The 27,857-nt window shown below is 33.0% G+C and overlaps 1 protein-coding gene across 1 annotated transcript in view; it reads left to right on the top strand.

The window, feature by feature from the left end:
• The window catches only part of LOC123664663, a 109,771-nt gene that overhangs the window by 39,016 nt on the left and 42,898 nt on the right, over nucleotides 1-27,857 (top strand). The window contains exon 2 of the mRNA XM_045599180.1: nucleotides 10,627-10,829. Within this exon, the coding sequence (XP_045455136.1) occupies nucleotides 10,627-10,829 (203 nt within the window). The remainder of the gene's footprint in view (nucleotides 1-10,626; nucleotides 10,830-27,857) is intronic.

Raw genomic sequence — 27,857 nt, 5'->3', positions numbered from 1 at the left:
TTACCATCAGATAGGCCACTCTTGTTTGCCTATCTAATCATGTAAAAAAAAGATTTTGACATAAAGGGTATAATAACCATAAACCCTACATAGGAGAAGGATCAGAGCTTAATCCACCATGCTGCTCCAATGCGGGTTGACGGATATATTCCCTACCCCTAGTAACGATCGATATCAGGTGTACATAATAACAACCGGGATCGACGGTTTAACGTGGTCTCCGAGGCAAGGTGGAGAGACCCACAAGGACTGCACAAACATCCAGACCATGGCAAACATCTGAATCGCAAATACAAATGTTTGTCATGTGCGGGGATCGAACCCGCAACTGCCAACGCAACAGCCACAAAGTACATATATAAGTTATTTTAAAGGTTTTGTACTACTTTTTTCGTTAATTTGATTGGAATCATAATACACATTCCTGTACTCAGAAAACGATATTTTATATGAAGAAAACTAATAATTATAATAAAATTTATAACACAGTAATCTAATGTATTAAAATCGGCACCTCTATCGATAAAGAGTGATATTTTTTTAACAGACTAAGAATATTCAAATAGTAAATGGTTATAATATTTAATGATTTTTTTTATGCAGATATAGATTTTATAATTTCACTATCTGTGCCCGCGACTTCGTCCGCGTGTAATTTAAGTTTTTGGTTAGTTGTTGGTTTTAGCGATTTTTTCAGAGATTACGCTTTGATTTACGTTTCAGAAAGTAATATTTATTTATCGTTAGCTCCCAAAAAGGCTTCTATGCAAAACGTAATAGAACATGCAGCATTTTTTTTTTTCATTTATATGTTTTTGTAATTTTTTTAATCTTTTTATACTTTTTACCAAGTAATATAAAATGCTGTCAGTAATGTGTACATGTATTATAAATCAAGTACTTTTGTATTCATGTAAAGTAAGAGTGTTTACCGTTACGACCCATTTTTTTTTAAATTTCCGGTTTGTTTACATCGAAAAATAAGGTCGTATCAGGGCGCTACACGGGATTAATTATAAAGGGCCCTCGAGCCTTAGGCGCCTCCGAGCTTCAGGTCACCCTCTTATGCCAAATTCCTGTCCTGTTATTACTTTTTCATTCAAAAGAGACAACAGCTTGATTAAAAATATCTATAACTAATTTTATAAAACTGATTGACTTGTTTATTTGTTTGAACGCGCTAATCTCAGGAACTACTGGCCCGATTTGGAACATTCTTTCGTTGTTAGATAGCCCATTTATCGAGAAAGACTATAGGTTACATAATATTTTAGAATATTTTTTTTCTTAAATTAACGTGAGTGAAAACGCAGGGGCACATCTAGTTGTGATATAAATATGTATTAAGTTATACAATAACGTGTTTTGCAGAAGACTAGAGTTACAACTAAATATTTTTATATCGTTTACGTATCCAGATTTTTTGCTATATAAGATTGAGAAGGCTATCAATTAAATCTATACAAATAAATTAAATGGTCTAAAGTCTAAGTGTTTGTTTGTAATATTAAAATAACCGCTTTTTACTAGATGCATATTGACGTATATACGGCATATAAATCAAAATAATATTTTTACAATTTTTGTCTGTGTATGTCTGTCTGTCTGTTTGTTTGTTCCGGCTAACTTCTGAAACGGCTGGACTGATTTGGGACTTTTACTGACTGATAGCTAATGTAATAAAGAGTAACTTAGGCTTCTTTCATTTTAGGAATTTATTTATTTTATAACTCTGTGTGTACTGTGTGGCTACGGTACTAAAGAATATAGCCACCCCCTCTCTTCCCGTGGGTGTCGTAAGAGGCGACTAAGGGATAACAAGGTTCCACAACCACCTTGGAACTTAAAAAGCCGACCGGTGGCGGGATAACCATCCAACTGCTGGCTTTGAAATACACAGGCCGAAGACGGGCAGCAGCGTCTTCGGTGCAACAAAGCCAGCCCTGCGGTCACCAACCCGCCTGCCCAGCGTGGTGACTATGGGCAAAGCACGTGAGTTCACGTTTTTTTTGGCGTAAACTTGTGGAGGCCTATGTCCAGCAGTGGACTGTTTAGGCTGTAATGATGATAACTCTGTGAACTGAACGATAACTTTTTTTCAAATTACACGCAAACAAAGTCGCGGGCACAGCTAGTTATACATAAAACGTATAGTATTTTGGTATTACATTTATAGTTGATTAAATAAGGACTTGATTTAGATGACGTTATATTAATAACAGCACATGAATAATTATTTTTATATCGAGCTATCCACCAACCTGTAGCGGAACAGCGTGGCGGATTAAGCGCCAATCCTACTACTTGGAGAAAGAGGCAGAATCGTATGATCTTGAAAAATTTAACTATCGACTTTATTACATTTACGATTGTTAATATAATTAATGTTTAAATTCAAAAGGCTAGGCTTAAAGTTAGGCTAAATTGTATCGCTTTAAACCCGAAACGTATTCCACTGCTTGCAAAGGCCTAGCCTATAAAGGTTTGGAACTTAATCCGACACGTCGCTCCTTTGCGGACGAACCGATTTAGAAAAATCTGGTTTAAATCTAGCTTTGTATTTCTAACCTGTTAAAATGTGTTAAAATTTATTTTGTAATGGTTAGAAAAAAAAAATAGTCAAAGCTTTAATGTCTAAAGAGAAAGGGCTATACGAAGGCTATTCGTATATTAACACCACTTTAATACGTCATAATACCATAAACTATACACATATGAAGTTTATCACCAAGAACTTTGTTCTATGAGAGTTCTCTATTGACTAGCCCGTTGGCGCAGTTTGTAGTGACCCTGCTTTCTGCTCCGAGGGTTGTGGGTTCGATTCCCACCCCGAGTCTGGGTGTAATATAAATATTTATTTATATATTTATATAATTTATATATGTATTATTTATAAGTATGTTTATCGAAAAAAAAAAATGTAGCTATATAGCAGTCGGCTGTTACCTATAACACAAGCATTAAGTTGCTTACTTTAGGAACAGACCGGGTAAAGAGGGCAACCTCGAGGCCCGTACCCGGACAAACCCTCGGGCCTGTCAGGAAGACCCACACAGGAACAGACGACCGTGTGTGTATTGTGTAAATATTTATTTATTTATCTCTATATTATCGATTGCCGTGAAATCATCTTTTTACAGCAGATAGTATCAAAACAGCGATACACATATAAAAAGTAACCTCTCTTTAAATATTTAAATTTAGCACTTTCAGGTTTCACTGTCAGATGGCATGGAAAAATAATCAAGCTATAAAAAATATGGTAACTGATGAAGCCGTGATTATAATTATTAATAAAGTAAGACTGAGAAAGAATAAACATTAACTGTCGTTTCTTTGTTTTCAAGTGACAGTTCTAATAGATTTAAATCATTTTTCTTACAATGTAAATATAAATTTAACTAAATAAAAACCTTAATTTTCAGAGCAACGCAATTAGTTTATTTTAAAGAAATAACTTAGACAGATTTGTTGATATAATTATGCTCAGGTAATACGACTTGATAATCTCGAAAATGAACTCATACCTGTTTTATTTTAAATTGACTATAACTTCAGCTAACCACTTACATCTATAAGCTATTAAGATCGTTGGGAAAGATTTCATTTCCCTTCAAATACAAGTCTCGTTCACACTGCTTTTAACTTCTGAAAGTTTAAAAGCAACTTCTGAGATTACATCCAATAAAATAGAAAACTGTTCGATTTCTAGATTATTTCCGTTCCTTTACTGAGTGTATGTGTATATAGTTAATGTAATGTAAATATAATAATAATAAATGTAATTATTACATATGCTGTATATATGAATCTTATGTGCGTGTGCCTGTTATTTGTTACAATTAATGTTACTCGTACCTTTATAGACGGGTTGTCTGTAAAAAATCACTATTATTGATAAGACCGTCGTTGCACTTTATTCTGTGTTTGTTTTTAACCTACTCCCAAAAAAGGAGGAGGTTCTCAATTTGTTTGTTATTTTTTGTTATATACATAATTAATGTTACTTCAGAAATTTGGACTGGGTGGACCGATTTCGACAAAAAAAAATTTAATCGAAAGTTGGTGGGTGTCATTTGGTCAAATTTTCAATTTATATATAATAATGCGTTTTTACTTGACTATTTCGACCTACGTTGTTTTATACCACATAATTTTTTACTGGGTGTACCGATTTTGATGATTTTTAATTTAATCAAAAACTGGTGTTTATCAAGTGGTCACATTTAAATTTCATTGAGATCTGACTACAACTTTTTGAGTAATCTTTGATAACGCGTATTTACTTGACTATTTTTTCGTCTTATACTATATATAACCTACGTTGTATTTCTTGTCGATGTAACTGAAGTCGGTTTTTTTCGTTTGCGAGCAAATACAATTATTTCGTTTCATTTTAATGCACTTGTAAGTGTGCAATAAAGTGTAAATAAATAAAATATATTTTCATATATTTTTGTAATTTTATATTTATATTTGATTTTAAATAAATACTTAATTTAAAATGAAAATGATATGTATTATTTAAAACATACTAAATATATATTAAATATTACTTTTGCTTAAAGTGTTATTGTAAGTTTTTTAAATGCTATGTGTCGGTGTAAAATGATGTGGGTAGAGTAACAATTGATCAAAATAGTTGCGGGTTCGATTTCTGAAGTTCTCGAATGAACTCTCGAATGATGTTTGGGTGATAACACCAAAATATATTTCAGATTTGAACGTGTACTTGTGAGCTCCACCTTACCTCGGAAAGTATGTAAGGCCGTTGATCTAAGTTCCTATTATAGACCTGGTCGTGGTCTTTACTGTTAGTAGAAGATTTATTCGTCTATATGTAGTGGAAATTTTCTGCTACATGGATAAGAGGTCTTTTCCCAGCAGGGATATAGGACTGATGCGGAAGGTTGTGCATACGGCTGATGACTCGCTCGCGATTCACGTGCCCATAGGTTTCGATTACAAAGTCTGTAGTATTAACATGTTATCATAACTGAGGTAGGTAGGGCACAGCAGGAATTTTCTGCTCAAAATCTGGAGCAGCCCGACTGGGGTAGGTAGCACCTCGACCTTACAGAAGATCACAGCAAAATAATACTATTTTCAAGCAGTATTGTGTTCCTGTTGGCGAGTAAGGTGACCTTCTGGTGTTGCAGGCGTCTATAAGCTACGGTAATTGCTTACCATCAGGTGAGCCGTACGCTTGTTTGCCGACCTAATGACATAAAAAAAATATCCCACTGTTAGGCATAGGTTTTTTCTATATGTTGAAGAACATGGGCTTCTCTATCTCTTTACCTTAGGCTGAAGGTATTTTTCGCCCTAATTGTGTAAAAACGAATCAGTGCATCCGAACACATTGTTTAGCCTGTAAGCCTTGCTTGAGTTTTATGAAATTTAATCAAGCGTTACAAGCTAAGAATTTTATAACAAAGAAGTTATCGTAATTAATTAATTATTGTTTAACAAACTTACCTGCGCTTGACGTTCAACCATAATTACGTGAGAGGTACGTACAATGAATAAATAAATACATATTATCCTATAACATACTCACACAGTCGTCCGTTCCCATGGTAAGCAACTTAAAGTGTGTGTTATAGATACAATAACAATTTTCACACTAAGCGTAACTTTGATTAAATTAATTTTGTCAAATTGACATAATTAAGAGAAAGTTACAAACGGATCTCGAGACGTTCCCCGATACCTCTGAATAACAGCTATCTACATTTCTCAATTTATGTACTTAATTATAATTAAATTATCACACATATTTTTGACAGTTACATTAAAATAATAATTGTTTACAAAGACAAATTGTTAACCCATAAAAATGATTTATTAAATCAGTAAAAAAATATTTGTTATTACAATTATAACATGTAAATATAAATCGATGTTTTAATTATAGGATTATACGATTAAGTGTGTAACGTTCTACTATATAATATAATAATAATATAAGCCATTTATTTCAGACACTTACAATTATTTTTCTTACTTAACTAACTTATCTCTAAATTATCGACACCGTGTCCGTTTGCCCTTGTTTGGCATAGGCCTCTTCCAACTTCTTCCAATATTTTCTTTCTCGAACTATTCTCGACTAGTAACCGGGACTGCTTTGATGTCATCTTCCCACCTTTTGTAGTGCCTTCCTCGAATTCGCTTTCTATTTACGGGATACCAGTTCATAACCGTTTTACTCCATTTCTCTGAACCTCCCAGGATGTGTCCTGTCCATCTCCATTTGTTTTTCCGTATTGTGTATGATACATTTTCAAGTTCTGTATTTTTTCTAATAATATCCCATTATGGGCTGTGATCTATTTCTGAAAGGCCAATATACTTCCCCAGTCGGGCTGCTCCAGATTTTGAGCAAGATATATTCTACAGTGCCCTATTTCAGTTAAATATTAATATTCCTATATAATATTAATATTTCTATATAAACTGAGCACTCCTAACTATTAACAAAATAGGTACCAACCTAAATCCATAATGGCGCTACGTTGCAGGTAATTGGAACGCTGATAATGTTAATATCACTTTCCAGATTTTACAACTGAGTGATGCCAATCCACATTCATACCTATGATTGATCGTAACGATTCAAATTTTCATTCTCTGAACCTTCTCAAGTCTACATAATAATCATAATGATAATTACATCCACGTACTGTTCATTTCTTTTCTTCGATTTTATTTTCTTCCGTAAAAGAATTGTTTGCTCCACATATATTTGACAACTCAAACCCTCGAACGCCATAATTGTAATTCTTGTCGCTTCCGGATCCCTTACTCGGGGATTATGGTTCATCGAAATAAGATTTGGATATTATTGACGTTTGTGGAAAAAAAAATAACTTTCGACTCGCTTGGCGTGTATGGATGCAATTTACTAAGGAGTATGATTTTGTAAAGGCTCCCGGTAAGCTATCAGAAATTTATAGACACTGGAAACACAGTTTGATTAAAGGTCTTCCTTCAATATGGCATAGATTGTCTCATCCAAAAAAAAACATTGTCTATTCATATTATGTACTATTTACTATATATTATGTATATACTTATAAGTCATAATAATAAGCAAGGCTATGGTCCTAGGAAAGCGAAGCGATATTATGAGACAAAACACGAATCCATCTTCAAGTTGTGTAAATTAAAATTAATTATTATTTATTATTTGAAAATTTATTATTTATTGTTATTATTTTAAGTTAATTATTATTTAGTATTATTATTATTATTAGTCTAAGATAATATTATGACTGTTTCATATTAACAACGTTAAAGCCTTATTGACATTTTTGCGTTATAAGGTCACATTAGCATGTTAGTAATAGAAATTAATAACTTTGGGTCAGCGCCAGACAACTCAAATATTGAGAACGCTTCAAGAAACTCGATACATTTTTTGTCATGACATGCTACTACTTATGGCTCTCGACTATGGAAGTACCTCGACTTGCAGACGATCACAGCTAAATAATACTGCTTTCAAGCAGTGTTGTGTTCCTGTTGGTGAGTAAGGTGACCAGAGCTCATGGAGGAAGGGGGGAGTTGGGGGTAGAATGTAATTGGTTACCATCAGGAGAGCCGTACACTTATTTGCCGACCTAGTTGTACAAAAAAAACATACAAAGATTTTCTTGAAAGCTAGTCTTCAACAGGTAAAATAAAATAATTTTGGATGTATCAATCATGTAATGTTTCAATCTGGAAATAAGATTGAATAAAAACGGAATAGATTTGTTTCTCATCTCAATCCTGACAGGGAGGCTGGTTCATTTTTCGCCCAGATATTCTGAATTGAAATTGAACGAAATACCGCTAGCATTCTTGCCATTTTTTGGAGTTCTAATGAAAAGTAATAACGATGTAAACGTGCCAACTATGACGGTGCATTATTGATTTGATTTCATCATCATCATCATCATTACAGCCTAAACAGTCCACTGCTGGACATAGGCCTCCACAAGTTTACGCCAAAAATAACGTGAACTCATGTGTTTTGCCCATAGTCACCACGCTGGGCAGGCGGGTTGGTGACCGCAGTACTGGCTTTGTCGCACCGAAGACGCTGCTGCCCGTCTTCGGCCTGTGTATTTCAAAGCCAGCGGTTAGATGGTTATCCCGCCATCGGTCGGCTTCTTAAGTTCCAAGGTGGTTGTGGAACCTTGTTATCCCTTAGTCGCCTCTTACGACACCCACGGGAAGAGAGGGGGTGGCTAAATTCTTTAGTGCCGTAGCCACACAGCACACATTGCAGCACAGATTTGATTTGTATACATTTTATTTTTTTGCATTTTTCAATCATATAACAATGAGAACTGATGGTATACATATAATCTACGTTTTGCATACATTATGTCTTTGTTTTTGCACATAAAAAGAAGTCGATGAAAAAAAAAATCAAATTTGCTCGCTACAGCCTGTATTATACCACTTCTGGGCATATAGGCCACTTTCCCTATGCAGGAGAAGGATCAAAGCTTAATTCACCATGCTTCTCAAATGCGGGTTGGCGGTAAGTTAATAAAAAATTCTAGAACAAACCCTAATTGAATAATAAATTAAAAAAAGAATGTAGTTTTTTATTATACCTCATACATATTGCATTATTTTATTGCGTTCAATCTTTTTATTATTCTTTTATAACATAATTTTATTCTCTTACTGCTTTATTTTATGATAAAAATAAATGCTTAACTTTAATATTTCATTTAATATTATAACATATTCTTTTCACATTCATAAAAGCAATTACGTTCCACTAGACGAGCGTTTATAATACTTTTTCCGCACCTATGAATATTTTGTCTAGCGATTATATTTTAAAGGTCTACCCTATAAAGTGGCTTTGAAAACTTGAATAACATTTAAAACAGTTGATCGAGAGATTAGAGTACTCAATATTAATATTATAAATCTGAATGTTTAATATTATAGCTAGAAGAATTTTTAATATAATCGGTAGACAAAATCAACATTCTGTATAAGCCCTTTATTATTATAATAAAACTAGTCATGCCCCACGGTTTCACATGCGTAAATTTATAGACAAACGTAATAAAATATTATACAGATATCTATATCTTTCCTAAATTGAATATCCAACATCACTTCATCACTACAGCCTATCGCAGTCCACTGCTGGACATAGGCCTCCACAAGATCGCACCAAAAATGTCGTCAACTCATGTGTGTTGTCCATAGTCACCACGCTGGGATGACGGGATGGTGACCATAGGGCTGGCTTTGTCGCACAGAAAAGGCTGCCGCCTTCGGCCTTTGTATTTGTATCCACCACAAAAATGATTTTCAAATCGAACCAGAGATTAGGGCATTCAAACAAACAAAGAAAGAAATTCTTTAGCTTTATAATATTAATATAGATATAAGTAAAAAATAATAGAACATTTTACATTAATTATTTAGATACAGTTTATGTTAAATGGGGTAGAAAGCATCTTCATCTGTATAACAGATAATGGACATCTAATCGACCTTGCAGTAACGCTACCTGTTCATTGACATTCCGCTCAGAGGCTTGAGACTTACGGCGGGTACCGATGAGGAAAATGTTCGAAGTTCGCTGTAAGCGTTTTTAAAACCCATTCTAACGTGTAACAACGTGGCGGGATACATGGGCATTTTGTCTTTTTCTTAAATTTGTAAATATAATCGAAGAATACACCTTTGTTTTATTTTGCACTAGTCTTTACCCACGGCTTTGCACATATTGATTTTCTTAATAAAAATTATCCTATGTCACTTCTGATACCTTCATACCCATACCTACTTACCTAAAGCGTAACAAGCAAACTTACATTCATATTTATAATATTAATAATTAGGGATTAGGGATTAGGGATTTTTAATACGAACATTGAAACTGCGTTGAAATGGAAACTAAACTAATATAGTTTATGAATGTGAAATAATAGGCTAAAATTTTGTTTTAGGCTACGATTTGATCATAAACCTTGAATACAAGTTAAACCTATTCTAAATAAAAAACGAACCCGTGACTGCTAATTCAGATAGAATTTTGCCATATAGTCACGGCAAATCATTTTTTTTAGAAAAAAAAGAAAATCGATGTGAAGAAGTGGTTTCAATACAGCAAAATCTGTCGGCATTTTAGCCCTAAATGGTATCAACGTTAGCTTGGATTTAAAACCGTACAGTATATATATATATATAAAAAAAAACCGGCCAAGTGCGACTTGGACTCGCGCACCGATGGTTCCGTACAAAAATTGTTATAAATATTTTTATTATATGATGTAACTAAAAATTACGCTTTTCGCAATTTTTCCTTTATCTGTGCAATAAGACGTTGTTCCGTACCACATTTCAAAATTCTGAGTTCACGGAAAGTATCCTGTAGGTTTTGATTCCCTTGCGAGTGTCGAAAATTTACAACATAATCAAGCGGCTGTATCTTCTGATTGCGTTGGCTTAGAAGTTTGATTATTTAACAGCTCCGTAATTTCCGTTACTACTAAAATTGTAACAAAGTCAAAGATTGAATTGTCCTTTAAAACAACAATATGTACACAAATAATATCTTTTAAATATATAAATTAACATACAGTTTTTTTTTTGTTTCAGGGCCATCACCCCCACCATCAACAGAATCGTCAACAATTAGAGCAGAACAGAACGAGCTAACTGTCTCTTTCCCACCACTAGACGACATATATGGCAGCACACAAGAGAAACAATTCGGTACGGAGAACAACACCGTTGTAACATCACAGACTGGATCAACAGCGTTGCTGCCTTGCGTCATCAGGAACATTGGAGATGGAATTGTGAGTTCCCGTTTATACCGTATTTACATTTGTAATTTAGGCTCATCATCGAAAATTTCTTGCTCAAAACTTGGCGCAACTCGATTTGGGAAGTAGATACCTCTACATTATTATAGAAGATCGTGACCAGGTAATACTGCCAAAGTCAGTTAGCCAGATCTCTTTGGGAGGTTTGGAAGGTTTTTCAAGTTTCTGACATTCATTCATCATCGTAGCATTATTTAACACCCAAGTGTTAGAAAAACAAAACGTACATGAAAATCAACTTTACGACATTTCAAGACATAAACATCGAGACACCAAGTGTATATACACCATATGTTGGGGCCAGTGCCCTGTGCCGCAGTGGTTAGGGAAAACTGGTACCAGATGCTGGTTAGTGAAAATGGTCTGTATTTCTTCAATCGTATATTGTTGTTTAAATTTAATAAATATATAAAACTATGGACGCTTGGCGTCGCGTATAAAAAAATAATAATGTTGACGGCTCGGCGTCGTGGATGACAATTCAATACGTCGCCGCTGCGCTCGTAGCGTCGCTGGCGCTCCCCGCTGCCTGGCGTCGCCGCCTCACGCGATCACCAGGCGCGTACGTACTCAAACACCAAATATAATACTGTTATAGTGAGATAGACAGATATCTTTGGGAGGTCAGAGCTGGGGTCTGCAATGTACTCACAACACTTCTAAAGTTGCTGGCGTTCAACTTTACGAAAATCAACTTTACTAAATGTCAGTATTACGTGTATATTAACCTTAATTACATTATATTATAATCTTAAGTGGTAAGCAATCACCTTATAGCCTGAGAAGTTCCTTATAATTATGTGGCAGTTAATTCCCCTTAAAGTTTAACTCTCTTACAATGAAACTAAACCGCATTGAATTCAACTGTCCGAGCAAAACTTTTCATATTAGTTAACGATTAAGACCTTACACATTATATCGTTTACTGTTTGTTTTCGTTTTCGTATTATTACCATGTATGTGTGTTTAGATAAGTCAGTATGCGTTGAAACTTTTTCTATAGTATGCTTTGAATAGTTCTACAATAATGACTTTACATGTCCTAATAATATTGTAAAAAAGTTAATGGAGAGAGATTAATAAACGGGCATATTTCACATTTAAACTTCAAAATCAATATTTCCAAATTAATTACAATTATGCTTAGTGCTGTGTGGCTACTGCACTAAAGAATTTAGCCACCCCCTCTCTTCCCGTGGGTGTCGTAAGAGGCGACTAAGGGATAACAATGTTCCACAACCACCTTGGAACTTAAGAAGCCGACCGATGGCGGGATAACCATCGAACTGCTGGCTTTGAAATACACAGGCCGAAGACGGGCAGCAGCGTCTTCGGTGCGACGGGGCCAGTACTGCGGTCACCAACCCGCCTGCCCAGCGTGGTGACTATGGGCAAAACACATGAGTTCACGTTATTTTTGGCGTAAACTTGTGGAGGCCTATGTCCAGCAGTGGACTGTATAGGCTGTAATGATGCTTAATGTGTTAATAGAAGGAGATCCAGAAAATTAATACTACCCTGAATTCTTCACTACATAATATAAAACAAAGTCGCTTTCTCTGTACCCATGTATGCTTAAATCTTTAAAACTAAGCAACGGATTTTGATGCGGTTTTTTTAATAGATAGAGTGATTAAAGATGAAGTTTTATATGTATAATACATGCCTAATATAATAGAGGAACACTGATAGTTTTTACAACCGTGCGAAACCGGGGCGGGTCACTAGTATGTAATAAAAAAAACAGATAAAATGGCTAGATGCAGCGAAAGTCAATCTTGTATATAAATTTCTCGTGTCATAATGTTAGTTACAATACTCCTCCGAAACAGCTGGACCGATTTTTATAAAGTTTTGTGTGCATATTGGGTAGTTCTGAGAATCGGACAACATCTATTTTTCATACACCGAAGTTATAAGGGGAGGGGGGCATTAAGGGGGTTAATAACATATAATATGGCAAAACAACGTTCGCGGGGTCAGCTAGTCTATCTCCTTACTCCGTTATTAGTTTAATCTTGGTATACATTACTCAAATAATTCTGATTTATTCCTATTATTTGTATCATCTTGAAGCTTAACTAGAATAGGATTTCATCATAGATCAAGTTTTAACTTGATCAAAACCTTTTAAATCTAATTAGTTTTTAAACTTGTGATATTTTTTTTCTTTCATGTGTTCTTCATGTTTCTTTTTCCACTCGAGATTAATCAGTATTAGAAAACATTTTTAACATAATATGTATTTTTTGATATGAAATATAAAATAATAGTGTTAAAGGGAATATTTTACGAAACCATGGATTAAAACAGATATATTTATTAGCATAATGTACGCGCACTGAAAAGTCTTTATCCAGTATTAATCTAAAACTTTTCCATTTTAAATTAAAAAAAAACTACCCTTACAAACGTTTTTCATTAACCACAGATATGTGTTCTACGTACCAGAAAAAAGCTAGTTCCGAAAACAGAAACTTCCGTCAAAAACATGATCTTTCCATCAACAAATATACATTACGGAGGTCACTAATTACTTTTTACTTTATGTATAAATTAAAAATAACTTCAACAAATATTTGACAGAAGCAGACATTTCAAAATAAAATGTTTCAAATCCTAATTTGGACGAAGAATAATTAGGTCAAACTAGAAATATTTCATATTTTGTCATGTATGATATGAGCGTCATTCTTATATTTTAGTTAAATATGTGAGAAAACTACTGTGCTGTGTGGCTACGGCACTAAAGAATTTAGCCACCCCCTCTCTTCCCGTGGGTGTCGTAAGAGGCGACTAAGGGATAACAAGGTTCCACAACCATCTTGGAACTTAAGAAGCCGACCGATGGCGGGATAACCATCCAACTGCTGGCTTTGAAATACACAGGCCGAAGACGGGCAGCAGCGTCTTTGGTGTGACAAAGCCAGTACTGCGGTCACCAACCCGCCTGCCCAGCGTGGTGACTATGGGCAAAACACACGAGTTCACGTTATTTTTGGCGTAAACTTGTGGAGGCCTATGTCCAGCAGTGGACTGCATAGGCTGTAATGTATGTATGTATGTGAGAAAAAGAAGGCTGATGAGCTTGGACCTTTCAATTTCATTTGCTCTTACGATGAGACTTCACACTTTTGTTGATTAAACGTTAAATGATAAAATATTCCACACGACCTTTGCAGCCTACCTACGATTGCTTTTGTTACTTATCAAATTGGCGGATCTTTTTTATTTGGTGCAGAGGTATATAATATAATACAGCCTCACATATAAAATTATAAATATATTTATACGAGTGCATTTAAGTTCATACATTCATAAATTCAGTAATTTTTTCCTATTAAATAAATCAAATAAACGTATGTATATTTTTTTTATTTCATCTACGCAAAGAAAATCATAATCTGAGAGACGGTAACAGAGAAACATTTTATAATTTTTTTTTACAAAATCAATTTTGGCCATGAGGAAAGTCTTCCAATTTTCGAATTATGTAATTTTCTTTTTTACATTTTTTCTTAATATACGAATCTCGCAATTTCCATTCGTCAATTATTTAATGCCTACCGGTGCTATAACGAAATTACTTATGGGCTATAATTTTCGTTAATTAATAGCCTATTTAATGTACGTAGAATTTTTGAATTGATCCTGAAGATGGTCGAATTCAGTAAAACGAAAAACAAAAAAGTGCGTTTTCCAGCTCCGACCCACGATTGGAATTTACTCCGTCAGATCGACTGTCCAAATTAGGCACAAAAAAGGCTTACTAATCAAAGAAAAAGATTAATAACGTATAAAATGGTAAATAAACGAATGGAATAACGCCATCTATCTGTCTAAGATGACATTAATAGAAAACGTCGTTATGCAATCAATCGGATCCCTATTTCGTTTCGATAGATGGCGTTACAAGAAACGTAAAGAGGTCAATCGTTCACTAGATTTTACTTCTCATATTTTTTTATACCGGGGGCCTTAAGGAGTAACCTACAAATACTGTTTTTATTGACCTGAATCATCTAGTACATACGTTTCGACAAAGGTTTTTTATATGTAAGAAAAAAATAACAAACAACCTGGACAGGCGTGCTTTAGGCAATTGTCGTGGAACGGTAGGAGGGCTTGTTAAAAGTCCAACAAGGACAAAGAAACAGATAAAAAAAAACTTCTATAACCGCTTGGAGTGATAGCGTAAGTGGTAGAGTAGTTATGAAATATGTATAAAATATTTTTATTATATTTTCAATATTCAATATAAATAACATTTGAATAAATCTATGTTAAGATATTCTTCAAGAGCACTTTTAAACTGCCGTTTTACGGTACAATATATTATTCACAAAATAATTTGTGTTTAATTTAAAGCTTCCAATTATTATGAATGTAAATTTTGCTAAGAAAAATCAGCAAGAAACTTAACATTCTTTAAAAACTGTCAACCTTTATCAATCCTGTTAAATAAATAAATCAATATCTTATAATACACACACGGTCGTCTGTTCCTAAAGTAAGCAACTTAATGCTTGTGTTATAGGTAACAGCCGACTGTTATCGCTAAATATTTTTTTTATAAAATTAGGGGTGGACTACCCATAACATTTAGGGGGATGAAAAATAAATGTTGTTCGATTCTCAGATCTACCCAATATGCACACAAAATTTCATGAGAATCGATCGAGCCGTTTTGGAGGAGTTTAACTACAAACACCGCGACACGAGAATTTTATATATTAGATAATACATACATAAACTTTTAAATTCAAACATTACGCCCAGGCTAAGACGGAAATCGAACCCGCAACCCGCGAATCAAAAAGTTGGGTCACTGCAAATTACGCCAATAGGCTAGTTAAGAGTTTTGTTAGCTTAGAATCTCTCTTATAGCTATGTTAGTATGATAAAAAATAATCCGTGACGAAAAGATTCGTGCGTTGGATCGAGAACAGTCAAAAAAAATTATGAAAATAATTTTTCATTTTAAGTTTCAACCTTCGTCATATTTTAACAAGATAATTAATTTAATATTCGTTCAGTAAACAGACATTTTTTTCTTAGGACACGAAATTTTATAACAGTAGCGCTCCGGCGCTGTTTTCTAAGCTAATTTAGAAAAGAGAGAAGTATGTACGTTGTTTAATGTTTATATTATTTTGAAATAAAATATTTTCTTTTTATCAAGAATACGTTTTTTATTACGCAGTGATGTACAATGTTTATAATGTACATAAAGGTAAATTGTACCAGTATGTTTTGTGTTGTGGGTGGTATTCAGGGATTAGAACTTGACTAGACCCTCTATTTACGTGTCAGTCGGTAGATGAATTTATTTCAGAATTGATTCGCTTCAAGGAACATGAAAACAATTTACACTTCTTGATATATGAAAAAAAAAAGTAGTACATATAAAACTAAGAACGAATTTGAACCCTAATAGCATTCAGTATTATCTCATAATCTTCATTTTGCCTCCCACTATTAGTTAAATAAATAATTATCACAAGATTAACCAATAGACGTTGAGCTTGTTGCGCTGGCTGTTATGGGTTTGATCCCCGCATATGACAAACATTTGTATGGACCATACAGATGTTTGCCGTGGTTTGGGTGTTTATGCAGTCTTTCTGGGTCTCCTTACCATGCCTCGGGGAGCACGTTAAGCCGTCGGTCCCGGCTATAATCATGTACGCCTGATAGCAATCGTTACTCACTAGTAGGGAATATATCCGCCAACCCGCATTGGAGCAGCGTGATGATTAAGCTCTGATCTTTTCCTACATGGGGAAAGAGACCTATGCCCAGCAGTGGGATATTACAGGCTGGAGCGAAGCAAGATATTAAACAGACCTCCTTTTTATTGGCAATTACATGTACATTTTAAACTTTCAGGTATCATATAATTAACATTTTGACCAATTTGCGGTGATAATGCGTATAAATGCAACTCCGTCGGAACGTTGGCCTAATATAATAAATTATATATTAAAGTGGTTTTTAATTAACGCTTCATATTCCCTCAATTTTTATATCTATCGTTTTATAATCGTTATACTATAATAAATAACCACAAAAAAATATAATAATAATAATAATAATATATATATTATAATCGTTTAATAATACTAATATTACAATGGCTTTTATAATTATCTTCTCATATTATACCAAGATTCTTATCAAATACCGCCCAATATTGTCACGATTGGTGGAGTAATTGCCTACAGTTGCCATGATTATATTTGATGTTATAATTATCGCCAAATTTTACCGCAGTTATAGCTATAGTGTATACATTGTTCAAACATAGTATAGGTGGTATACGCGTCTGATAATCTCTTTCGAAGCATGTAGATCTCATTGTTTCCATTCTCCGTCAAGCACAAGATAAATTTTAAACAAATTTTGCACTTGAAAAGAGATTGATCAGCCATTTGAACAAAACTCACTTGTTTATCCAATGAGCACATTATACCTGATCTATAGATGCATTTTACTTCTTTTAAACTCACTCCAAACCGTGACTCTGCTCGCGTATAGTTGAAAATATGTAATCTTCAATTTATTATCTTTCTTTTTTTTACCTGCATACAGAACAGTCTGTTCCTAACGTAAGCAACTTAATGCGTGTATTATAGATAACAGCCCGCTGATATGGCTACATAATTTTTTTATAAATATACTTGGATATAATTCATAAATAAATATCTAAATATAAATATTGCACCCAGACTCAGGCGGGAATCGAACCCACAACCCGCGGAGCACAAAGCTGAACCACTACAAACTACGCCAACGGTCTAGTCAAAAACCTGCAAAAGTAGTATGATATCGGACCATTCTAAAAAAAATAGTTACACTCCTCCTAGAAATACTATAAACAGGATCTTGCCCAATAGTGGGATATTTATTTATAAATCTCCTCTACCCCAAGGTTGTCTGGAAGAAATCGCTTACCTAGAGATAAGACCGCCTTTGTGCATAATATTTTAAGTTTTATTTTTAAAGATACCTATGTATGTTAGCTTGTAACATGCAGAATAAAGTATATTTCTTCTTCTTCTTCTTCTTCTTCATTCATTAAGCTTGTACAACAGAATATGAATTAATATTTATGTTAACATTATCTTACATTGAAACATGACCGGAGAACACAAAAGAATCATGTCTTCCGTTTTGGTGAATTCATTCAATCGAGCGTTTTGATATGAAAATTAAATTCAATTTGTGCGAGTTCATGTCTGAACGGACAATTGAACCGTTGAGGGATTCTGTTCAGTGATATATTTAGTTTGTATAGGTTATAAGGGCGTATATAATACTTTGAATATATTGAGAATGAATTGATCCAAATGCTTGTGTATTGGACTCATTTAAATAATAATATTATCAGTACTGACAGGGTCCGTCAATCAGTATCAGTCTATATAAGTCAACCAGTAGGTCAGTCAGTCAGTTGGTCAGTAACACAGTTAGTCAGTTAGTTAGTTGGTGAGTCAGTCAGTTAGTCATACAGTCAGTCAACACATGATATTTTTAATTTGATAAAATACAGTTTACACAATTTCATATCGTCTTAATAAGAATTTGATGTTCATTCTGTTAGATTGGTCAGTTTCAAAGATCATCTGTATATTTAGGATTCGTAAGCAAACATTACGCCTAATATATATTACAATCGACCGATGTTGAACAGAAATAATTCTGTTTAGACGATCAAAGATCAAGACCGTCTTATTTCCTCATTTATATTATCATTTTTATAGACAAGCGTTATCCTTTGAAAACAATTCACTGAGTGTTATATTCTAATCATTTATAGGTTTAATGACAGTGAATTTCGTATAAGACGTGATTATAAAATAAATATAATGATTGGCAGTTTTTTTAAGAGTTATGCGAGAGTAAGCGATTACCGTAGCTTATTAGACGTCTGCAATACCTGAAGTATCGTAAGCGCGACAAACCCTATCCCAAATCCTCCCCAAGTGCTCTGGTCACCTTACTCACCAACAGGAACACAATACTGCTTGAAAGTAGTATTATTTAGCTGTGATATTCTCTAAGGTTGAGGCATTACCCCAGTCGGGCTGCTCCAGCTTTTGAGCTCGAAATCTCTTGCCATTCTCTACCTTAGTTAAATTTATATATATTTTTTTTGTTATCAAGTATTATTTACATTACCATCTAAAAGAATACGAGTGAATGTAATGATGATTTAGTCTATAGCATCCCACTGCTGGGCTTAGGCCTCTGTCTCTATATAGGGGAAGTAATATATGTTTTCCTCTTTATTATACAAATAAATATAGATTGTAGAACACCCCACGTATATAAGAGATGAAAGCTAAGATAATACTCAAGAACGAAATAGATTGAGTGAGGATTTACCACATAGTGTTATAACGATACCATCTACAGCACTTTGTTATGTAAACGCGACACTTGAATATCAAGCGAATCGCGTACTTGTGTATTCAAGTAATGTTTTGTCACTATGTGTACATTTGAAGGTAAGCTGAATGAAACTATGTTTTGTAAAAACTTTGAACGTTTAAACGGAATTGGAACTGAATTCGACTGATTTAAGTACTGCATAAAAAACCTTTTTGTATTTTTTTTTGAGTTATGTCATTTAGATTTAGAATTAAATTAATAATTATAAATAGCGTATTACCTAAAGATATAGTTATGCTGATAAGAGTGGATCAAATAAATAAAAAGAACAACTATTACGAAGCGACGAAGAACCTTCTCAAGCAAATCGTTACAGGGGTATATTTTTTCGAGTTGTTTTCTTCGAAAAAAATCGAGGTTCAACGATATTTATATACAAATAATACAGTCGTACTATAAGTAGAATCGAATCCGCTAATTGCTCTAATAGCCAATTAGTTTTAATTATTTAAATTTTAAACTTTGATATAAATTTAATAACAAAAACTAGCTTAATACAAGACTTAAAATTGTAGGGAAAATATAAATTGGGTTTAAGTAATTAATTAGTTAGAAGAAATTAATTTAAACGTAAGCAAACTACTTTCTAATTTAAAAAAATTATTGAAGGTCGAAATTAATTTAAAATATAAAAGGTAAAAACCGTTCGTTTTATTACATTTCAGTGATTAGTAAAATTAAAAAAAAAATTAATCATTCATTTTTATTAATGGCTTCCAATTACATCGAAATAGCTCGCACAATTTAGCTAATATCATGCAAAAGTAACGTAACTCATTTTCTACAGACGACTACAAACTGTAAAACGTCTTTTTATGACTTAAATAATTGTATTTGCTTGCAAGCAATAAATAAAAGACTTCAATAACATCAACAAGTAATACAACGTAGGTAGATGAAAAAATGCCAAGCAAATTCACATTATTAGAGATAAGTCAAAAAGTACTGGTTAGATCACAAACAAATTTAAATGGAACCACATTACAAGCAATAGCTTTCTACTTAAAATAAGAATCATCAAAATGAGTACAACCTGTAAACGTTATGAAGTAACGCATAAAAAAGTACATACCGATTGAAAAAACTCATTTTTTGAAGTTCCTTAAAAAGCGGTGAATACCAAACAATATGACAAGTATTAAAACAGCGCTTGTAAAACCACGAGGGTAGTTTAATTTAATCGTTTTAGTTTTATAACGTAAATATGAAAAGGTCGAGTAGTTGATTGGTTGTTGTTTTCCAATCACATCTAAATGTTTGGTGGATTTGAATGTATATTGGTCCAGCGTTCTCTATTAGCATATAGTACGAAATTTTTAAAAATTTAGCCTTTTTTAGGATATGACGTTTTCGAATTTTAAAACAGTTTATTTTTTATTTATCGTGGTAGGTATAAACAGCTATTTAATGTTTTATTGTTTTAAACTGAAACGAGAAAAAATATTAGTGAAAAAATTATATAACAGTTCCAGAGAACAAAGTATAAGATTTGACTAGTTCGTTGGCGCAGTTTGTACTGACCCTGGTATCTGCTCCGAGTGTTTATGGGTTCGATTCCGGCCCGAGTCTGGGTGCAATGTAAATATTTATTTATATATTTATAAATCAATTATTTATAAGTATATTTATCGAAAAAAAAAAAATATAGCTATACCAGTCGGCTGCTACCTATAACACAAGCATTAAGTCGCTTACTTTAGGAACAGACGACCGTGTGTGTATTGTGTAAAAAAAATTAGAAACAAAATAAGAAGTAAAAATTAGGAGGTTAGGTACTCTAGAAAAAACACATAAACACATTAATGCCATGTTTTATAGAGGGAGGGCACAGCAGAAATTATCTTACTCAAAATCTGTTGCAGAATCTCAACTTTATACAAGATCACAGCACAGCCGTCAAGCAGTATTATTTTTCTGTGGCTAGGTAATCAGAGCTCCGAGGAAGGCTCGGGGATAGCATTGGCAACTTGTAATTCTTCTGTGTTGATTTCATCCATAAGCTATATCTTCTTACCATCAGACAGTCCATACGCTTGATTGTCGCCTTTATAATATAGAAAGTTAGGCCAAGTAGGCCATAAGTGTACATATACGTTAACTAGACAATAAGTGTACATATATTATAGATAGCAAGTAAGTGTATATATAAACATAGATAATAATAATAATTATAATAGTGACAAAAATAATTAAAGTAAGGCGCAATATAATTCTATGTCTTTTTGCATGTAAGATATCAATTAAGTTTAGCATAATTTTGGTCGGTGGACTCACGTCTGCATTCGGGATACTAAGACAGAATAATTAGTTCTCGTAATGTAAGCTGCAGTAGTGTAACAAGTAAATGATCAGTAATAAAACTAAAAATCGGAATAATAAAAGCATGGGCACTTTCAGCCTGTGGACATAACTTTATATCGACGATGGAAAGGCATAATGTATTATCCGCCATTTAGTAAAATGATCAGGAGAGACGATTAAAGTTTAAAAACTTTATAACTTTTAAAGTATTCGAGATATCTCTATGAAATTTTGTGAAATAGTAATAAAATTTATTAAAAATGTATACATTTAATAAAAAATAACGTATGTCTAATATTTGTATTATTTTATGGAGTTAATACAAAATACCATAACATCTTAGATAGGTAAAATTAGTCTATATCCAAATATTACATCCAAAAAATGTCAAGCAAAGTGTTTTATATCCAGAATATAATTTAATATTTTCAAGTAAATTGTTTTATATCCAAATAAATGTGATATTGCTATCGCGTAAAATGACTTAAAAACAAATCCAATCATGACCAGAGAGAGGTAAACACTTTTATGTAACCTTTTCATATCTATGCGAACCTGGTAAAACAGTTGTACAGACATCAGTGTATTCGAACAAAGAGGGTCAAGTAGCTTAACCATACACTTAACTACTATTTAAGCCACAAACTAAACTTTAAAACAAAACAAAAAAAAATGAAAAATAAATATTTAACTGAAATTATATTTATCATAAAGTTACAATTAAAAAACTGAATTAAACTTTCATACTGACGTTTACAAACATAGTAAATAACATATAATTATATTATTAAACTTAAATTAATACTTGATAAAAAAAATTAAGCTACAATACAGGACAGTTTTAATTTGTACTTAACGATTTTCAGTATTTTTAACAGATTTACAAAAAATAACTCAAAATCTTAACACCTAACTATTAAAAAACTTTTCAGTCCACCATAACGAGTGGTTTAATGAAACTTCTTAGGTAATACTCAGTTATCATCTATCTCAACATTAGAAATGTCTTCAAAATCTGAGTCTGGTAGAACATCTGCCTTATTGGTGGAGGTACGAAGATTCAAATACTCACTATGATATCTTTGAGGAATGACAAATGGTCAGTTTAAATGCAGATTTTATTTGTAAAAAAAAACAAGTAAATTTTGTTTTAATGTATTAAAATAGATTCTAGAAAGAACAGAAAAACGACTCAAAGCATAATGTTACCTTATTTTGGATAGGTAAAATGTATTATCTTGGAAACAATGGCATTTTAGAGTAGAGTAAAATGTGTTAACTTACAATGACTAACATTTAAAATCGGAGTAAAATGTTTTAATTCTACTGATCAAGAAAAGTCAAGTTGGGTATAATGTATCAATTACAAAAATGATAATATTATAATTTGGTAAATTGTTTTAACATTTAAATTTGGTTAAAGTCAAGCAAGGCAAAGTAGCATAAGATAAAATTTTTAGTTATGAGGTGTTTTAATGACAAAATCCACTATTTACTATAGAGTTAAAACACAAGAAAATATGAAAAACTTCAAAATCACTGGTGTATTAACGACCATAAAAGTCGTCAGATCGAGCTGAAACCAGGACCACTCGAAAGAGTTCATTCTCCCGATTCCAACGGTATATATAACTCGATATCGCCAAAAATGGCGGTTAATACAATATGCCTTTCCACCATCGATATAAAAAAAAAAATATAGGTATTTATGTGTTTATTCTCCAAAGTTTGCCAGATTTGGTAAAACTTTTCAAAGAATACAAATATAAATTAACAATAATTACCACTCACTACGTCTATAGACATTTCGTTTTGACAACTTTCTCATTCATAATTGAGGACAAAATTCTAATTATCTTTTCAAACAAAAATTCCCCAACGTCAAACTTCATTAAATAATATAAATATCTCTGCGTCACAGCATTATGTTAATTATTCCCAAATGAACAAATTAACACTGCCTTTGCCCATCGGAATAATGGCACATTATGTGTTTCAAAAGGATAATTAACTAAGTATTACACTTGGATTTGCTTGTGTTAATTTCAGCAAAGCTCAACAAATGTCTTTAGGCATTCCATTTATAGGAGTCAGCCTTCTTCTCTTACAAAATATGGGTTGAAGATTAGTGCTTTATACTGTTTTAAAGCGGTGTAGCTGACAATCACTTAAGAAGCAATAACGATATTTTTTATCAAGTACTTTGTGATAATAACCAAACTAATAATTCGTAAACACGATGACTAATAACCTCTTTTAATTATCAGCTACCGTACTTTGGATGCACTGGGATTAAAGTCATAAGTTAGTGCACTGTAATCCAAAACAAATATTCACAAACAAATATCTCCTCCAAGTGTGAATCAAAAACACAAACATTGATGTTAATAAAATTTTCCCACTACTATTTCAGAACGACTTAGACACCTCAAAATTTAATACCGCAATGTATTAACTTCTATTCCTAATATCCTAAATATAATTCTTGTTGAGAACTTTAAGTCAAAGTTTTAACTGCTTGAGCGATAAATTTCTAAAACCACTTCCACTGATGTTGTAAAACTTGACGAAATTCTTTTTTTGATTTCACCAGCCTGTACGTTTTGTGCGCATCTATAAGTCATTACGTTAGGTTTTAAAAACAAAAAAAAACGCCACAAATCCATCGACTCCCACAAGCATTTCCAGACTGCAGCAAACAACTGTATGACCAATTATATTGCTGTGATAAATAATGGTAAATGTTTTATAATAAATCATAGTTTATATGGTTGAACTCAGCTTAAGGTAATAGATGGCAATTCTCTTACAGATGACGAAATCAAAGTATCTAAATATTACGAGTACCTATTATTATGTGAAGCAAAACCTTTGTACCCCTTTTTACGACAATTGCGCGAACGAAGGAGTATGAGATTTTGCACTCTTATAGTTTATATAGAGAAGAAGTGCAGAATGCTAATATGTTTTTTTTAATTATGCATAATATATTATTTAATATATTAAATAAATAAGAAGAAAAAACATTACAAACACTACCATGTATTTGACACACACACGCATATCCCTTTTGTTGATCGTCAAAGTCTGTAGTCAAATTGAAAAATTTCTAAAAAAAAGGTTCTTTATTTTCATATATTTTTTTTTTTTTTAATTAAAATTATTAATTATGGTCGAAATTCGACCTCTGGGCGACCACTAGTATAATTCTAATACAAAATTACCGTAAAGTAGCTACGACATACATATGGCAAGAAAAATAACCGAAATTTAACCACAACTATTACTTCTTGCATTGTTCCTTCTAAAGTCAAATACCCATATTCACATTTTTAGTTCCATCTTATTTCTTCACGTTTTTGGTCAGCTAAGAATTTCTGAGTCTTCTACTTCCTTAAAGGCTTAATAATAGCAACGATTACCTAATATAAGGGAGCCCAGCTGTTTGTTCGAAAAGCGTTACGTGAAAAATTGGCTATTAAAAAGGGCTGAGTGTATTTGCTATTATGTATATTATGTACCTATATATGACCTATCGGGCAGTATTCGATTATTGGAATGAAGGCAATAACGAATAATTTTCGCGTAAAAGATTACACGAACAATTCGTTTTCATATTATTTATTCTAAATCAGAAGATACGGAATTTAAAATGTTTAGAGGTAATTTTATTTTATCTAATAATAATATTAAAGATATTCATAAGGTAAATAAAATGTTTACACACATTTAACGAACGTCAAAAAAAAAACCTTCAAAAAAATTCGACAAAAGTATTAGGTAGCAAGCTGCCCGGACAGACTTTGTTCTGTCAAAAATTAATAGTAATATTTTTTTAATTTGTTTTTTTTTTAATATTTTTTTGAATTTTTATTTTTTTTGCCTTAAGGAACATAAAAAAAAAAATTAGCCGAATTGGTCTAGACATTCCTAAGCTTATGCGTTAGCAACATTAATTTTTATTTCTATAGATTATTATAGCATATTTTACCTACAGATACATATTATAAACATAGGTCATGTTCCTATTATATACACTATACTTTCTTGCACATACGAAGGTTGGCTGGTAGAAAATGCATTAGCGTTAAGCCCGCCATTTGTACACACTAGTATTACTGTATTTATTGTACATTAAAGAATTTAAATAATAAATAAACATATTCATACTCAGCGAAACTCAAATTACGCAGCAGAATAAAACGTTTCATAACTATTGATGATATCGTGTGACAAACAAACAGCGAAGTCACTCTAAATCTTATCATTTAGTGACCGTTTCCTATTTCCAAAAAAATATTTGTTTTCCATAGAAGGTTTTAGTGGCTAAACCGAATCCTATTTCGAATATGGAACTATTAAATTACAAAAGTAATAAGTACAATCTATTCTACATAGGAAATATATTATAATTCGTCAATAATTTGGTCAGTAAGACAGCTGGTACAGTTCATACTCTTACACAAGCAAACGATTATATAAATAATTCCCACAAGAACAAATTAACAGCGTCTCTGCCCTCGGAATAATAGCCCATTACTTATTTCAAAGGGATGTTTATGAAAAACAACCACCGAATTTTCTAAGGTTACAGCATACCGTCTTACACTATACTATAATTTGGACTCTATCTTCGTGTGGTAAAGTTTATTTTGTTATAAAATTTTCTTTGAGGACGTTAGTTAATGAATTCTCTCATTTCACACCTCGGAAATTCTATCCCTTTTCTCGTTTCTAGTATTCGGGTCGTTTCTGTTTTTTGCAATTGTGGAATGTTTAACGATGAATGAGGATAAACCACAGTAATTATTTTTATATTATTTGCTATGTTAGTATTTCTACGAATTGTATGAAAGTGTCATTTGATATCAGGACCTAGTGATCTGAATTGAAAAAAAATGGTTTGTATTAGGAATCCTATTTATAGGTACATGTTTTTTGGCAATAGGTACGGTGTAGGTTTAGTGGCACCTCGTTTCCTACAGCACTTGTGTCTGATTTGTTGATGATTGGATTTCATTAGATTTCAAGATTGATTTCTCAGTTATTTTCTAGTTCAGTTTCCTGCAGATTCTTCTCAGCAGGATTTACATTCGGAACAAGTAATTACTTCACAATAATTGCAATTAAAATATAAATAATGTGATAAGTAATGATAACTGTAAAATACCTTTAAAGCCTAAAAAATATTTTATCAATTCGACCTCCAAATATTTTACGTTTTATAAAACTTTTTTTACTCTACTTAACCATGTGGTTCACATAGGCAGTAATGGAAATAGTCAATGCATCTAGAATTACATAATTACAATAAACACATTTGTCGCTAACTGTTCTAAGTTAATATCAATCTTTCTGTACTATTGCAAGCACCATAGAATGAGTATACAATTATAAGTAATTGAATAATATTATTAAAAATAACTACGGGATTCAGTAATATTAAGTAAAAATTCTAACATTTTTATCGCGTGTCACTGAAAATAGTGTTACTTAGAACGCGCTTATCTCAGGATTTACGAGACCAATTTACAGAAATCTATTTATGTTAGATAACCCTTTATCGCGCTAATAATGGTGGATAAACTGCGACGGATGTGCCTTTAGCATGTATAGGAATTTTTTATTTATATTTACTGTATGACGCCGCGTTGGCGCAACGGTCACAGCCATGGATTGTACCTGTTGCGCTGGCGGTTACGGGTTCGATCCCCGCACATGACAAACATTTGTTGTTTGCCGTGGTCTGGGTGTTTATGCAATCCTTGTGGGTCTCCCTCGAGAATATCAAGCAGAAAAAACTGCGTTATGCCTCATGCCTCATCTCCTCCTCCAACGGATTCGCGATTTGAGTGCAATCGATGTGGCAAGAAATGTCGGGCCGCAATAAGGCTCTATAGCCATCAACGACGATGTGGGATCCTATCAACACACTAGCGCTGCAACAATCATCTGCAACAGATGCTGTGGCCAATATATATGTGGGTCTCCACCGTGCCTCGGAGAGCACGTTAAGCCATCGGTCCCGGTTGTTATCATGTACACCTGATAGCGATCGTTACTCATAGTAGGGAATATATCCGCCAACCCGCATTGGAGCAGCGTGGTGGATTAAGCTCTGATCCTTCCCCTACGTGGAGAAAGAGGCCTAGTAGTGGGATATTACAGGCTGAAGCGATTTACTGTATTACAATAATGTTTAGTAAACGTGTGCATGTGTGCATGTGTTCTTGTGTCTTTATGATT

Source organism: Melitaea cinxia, chromosome 22, assembly GCF_905220565.1.
Source record: "Melitaea cinxia chromosome 22, ilMelCinx1.1, whole genome shotgun sequence".
Lineage (NCBI taxonomy): Eukaryota > Metazoa > Arthropoda > Insecta > Lepidoptera > Nymphalidae > Melitaea > Melitaea cinxia.
Note: the sequence above shows the minus strand (reverse complement) of the source record. Positions and strands in the feature narration are given on the sequence as shown.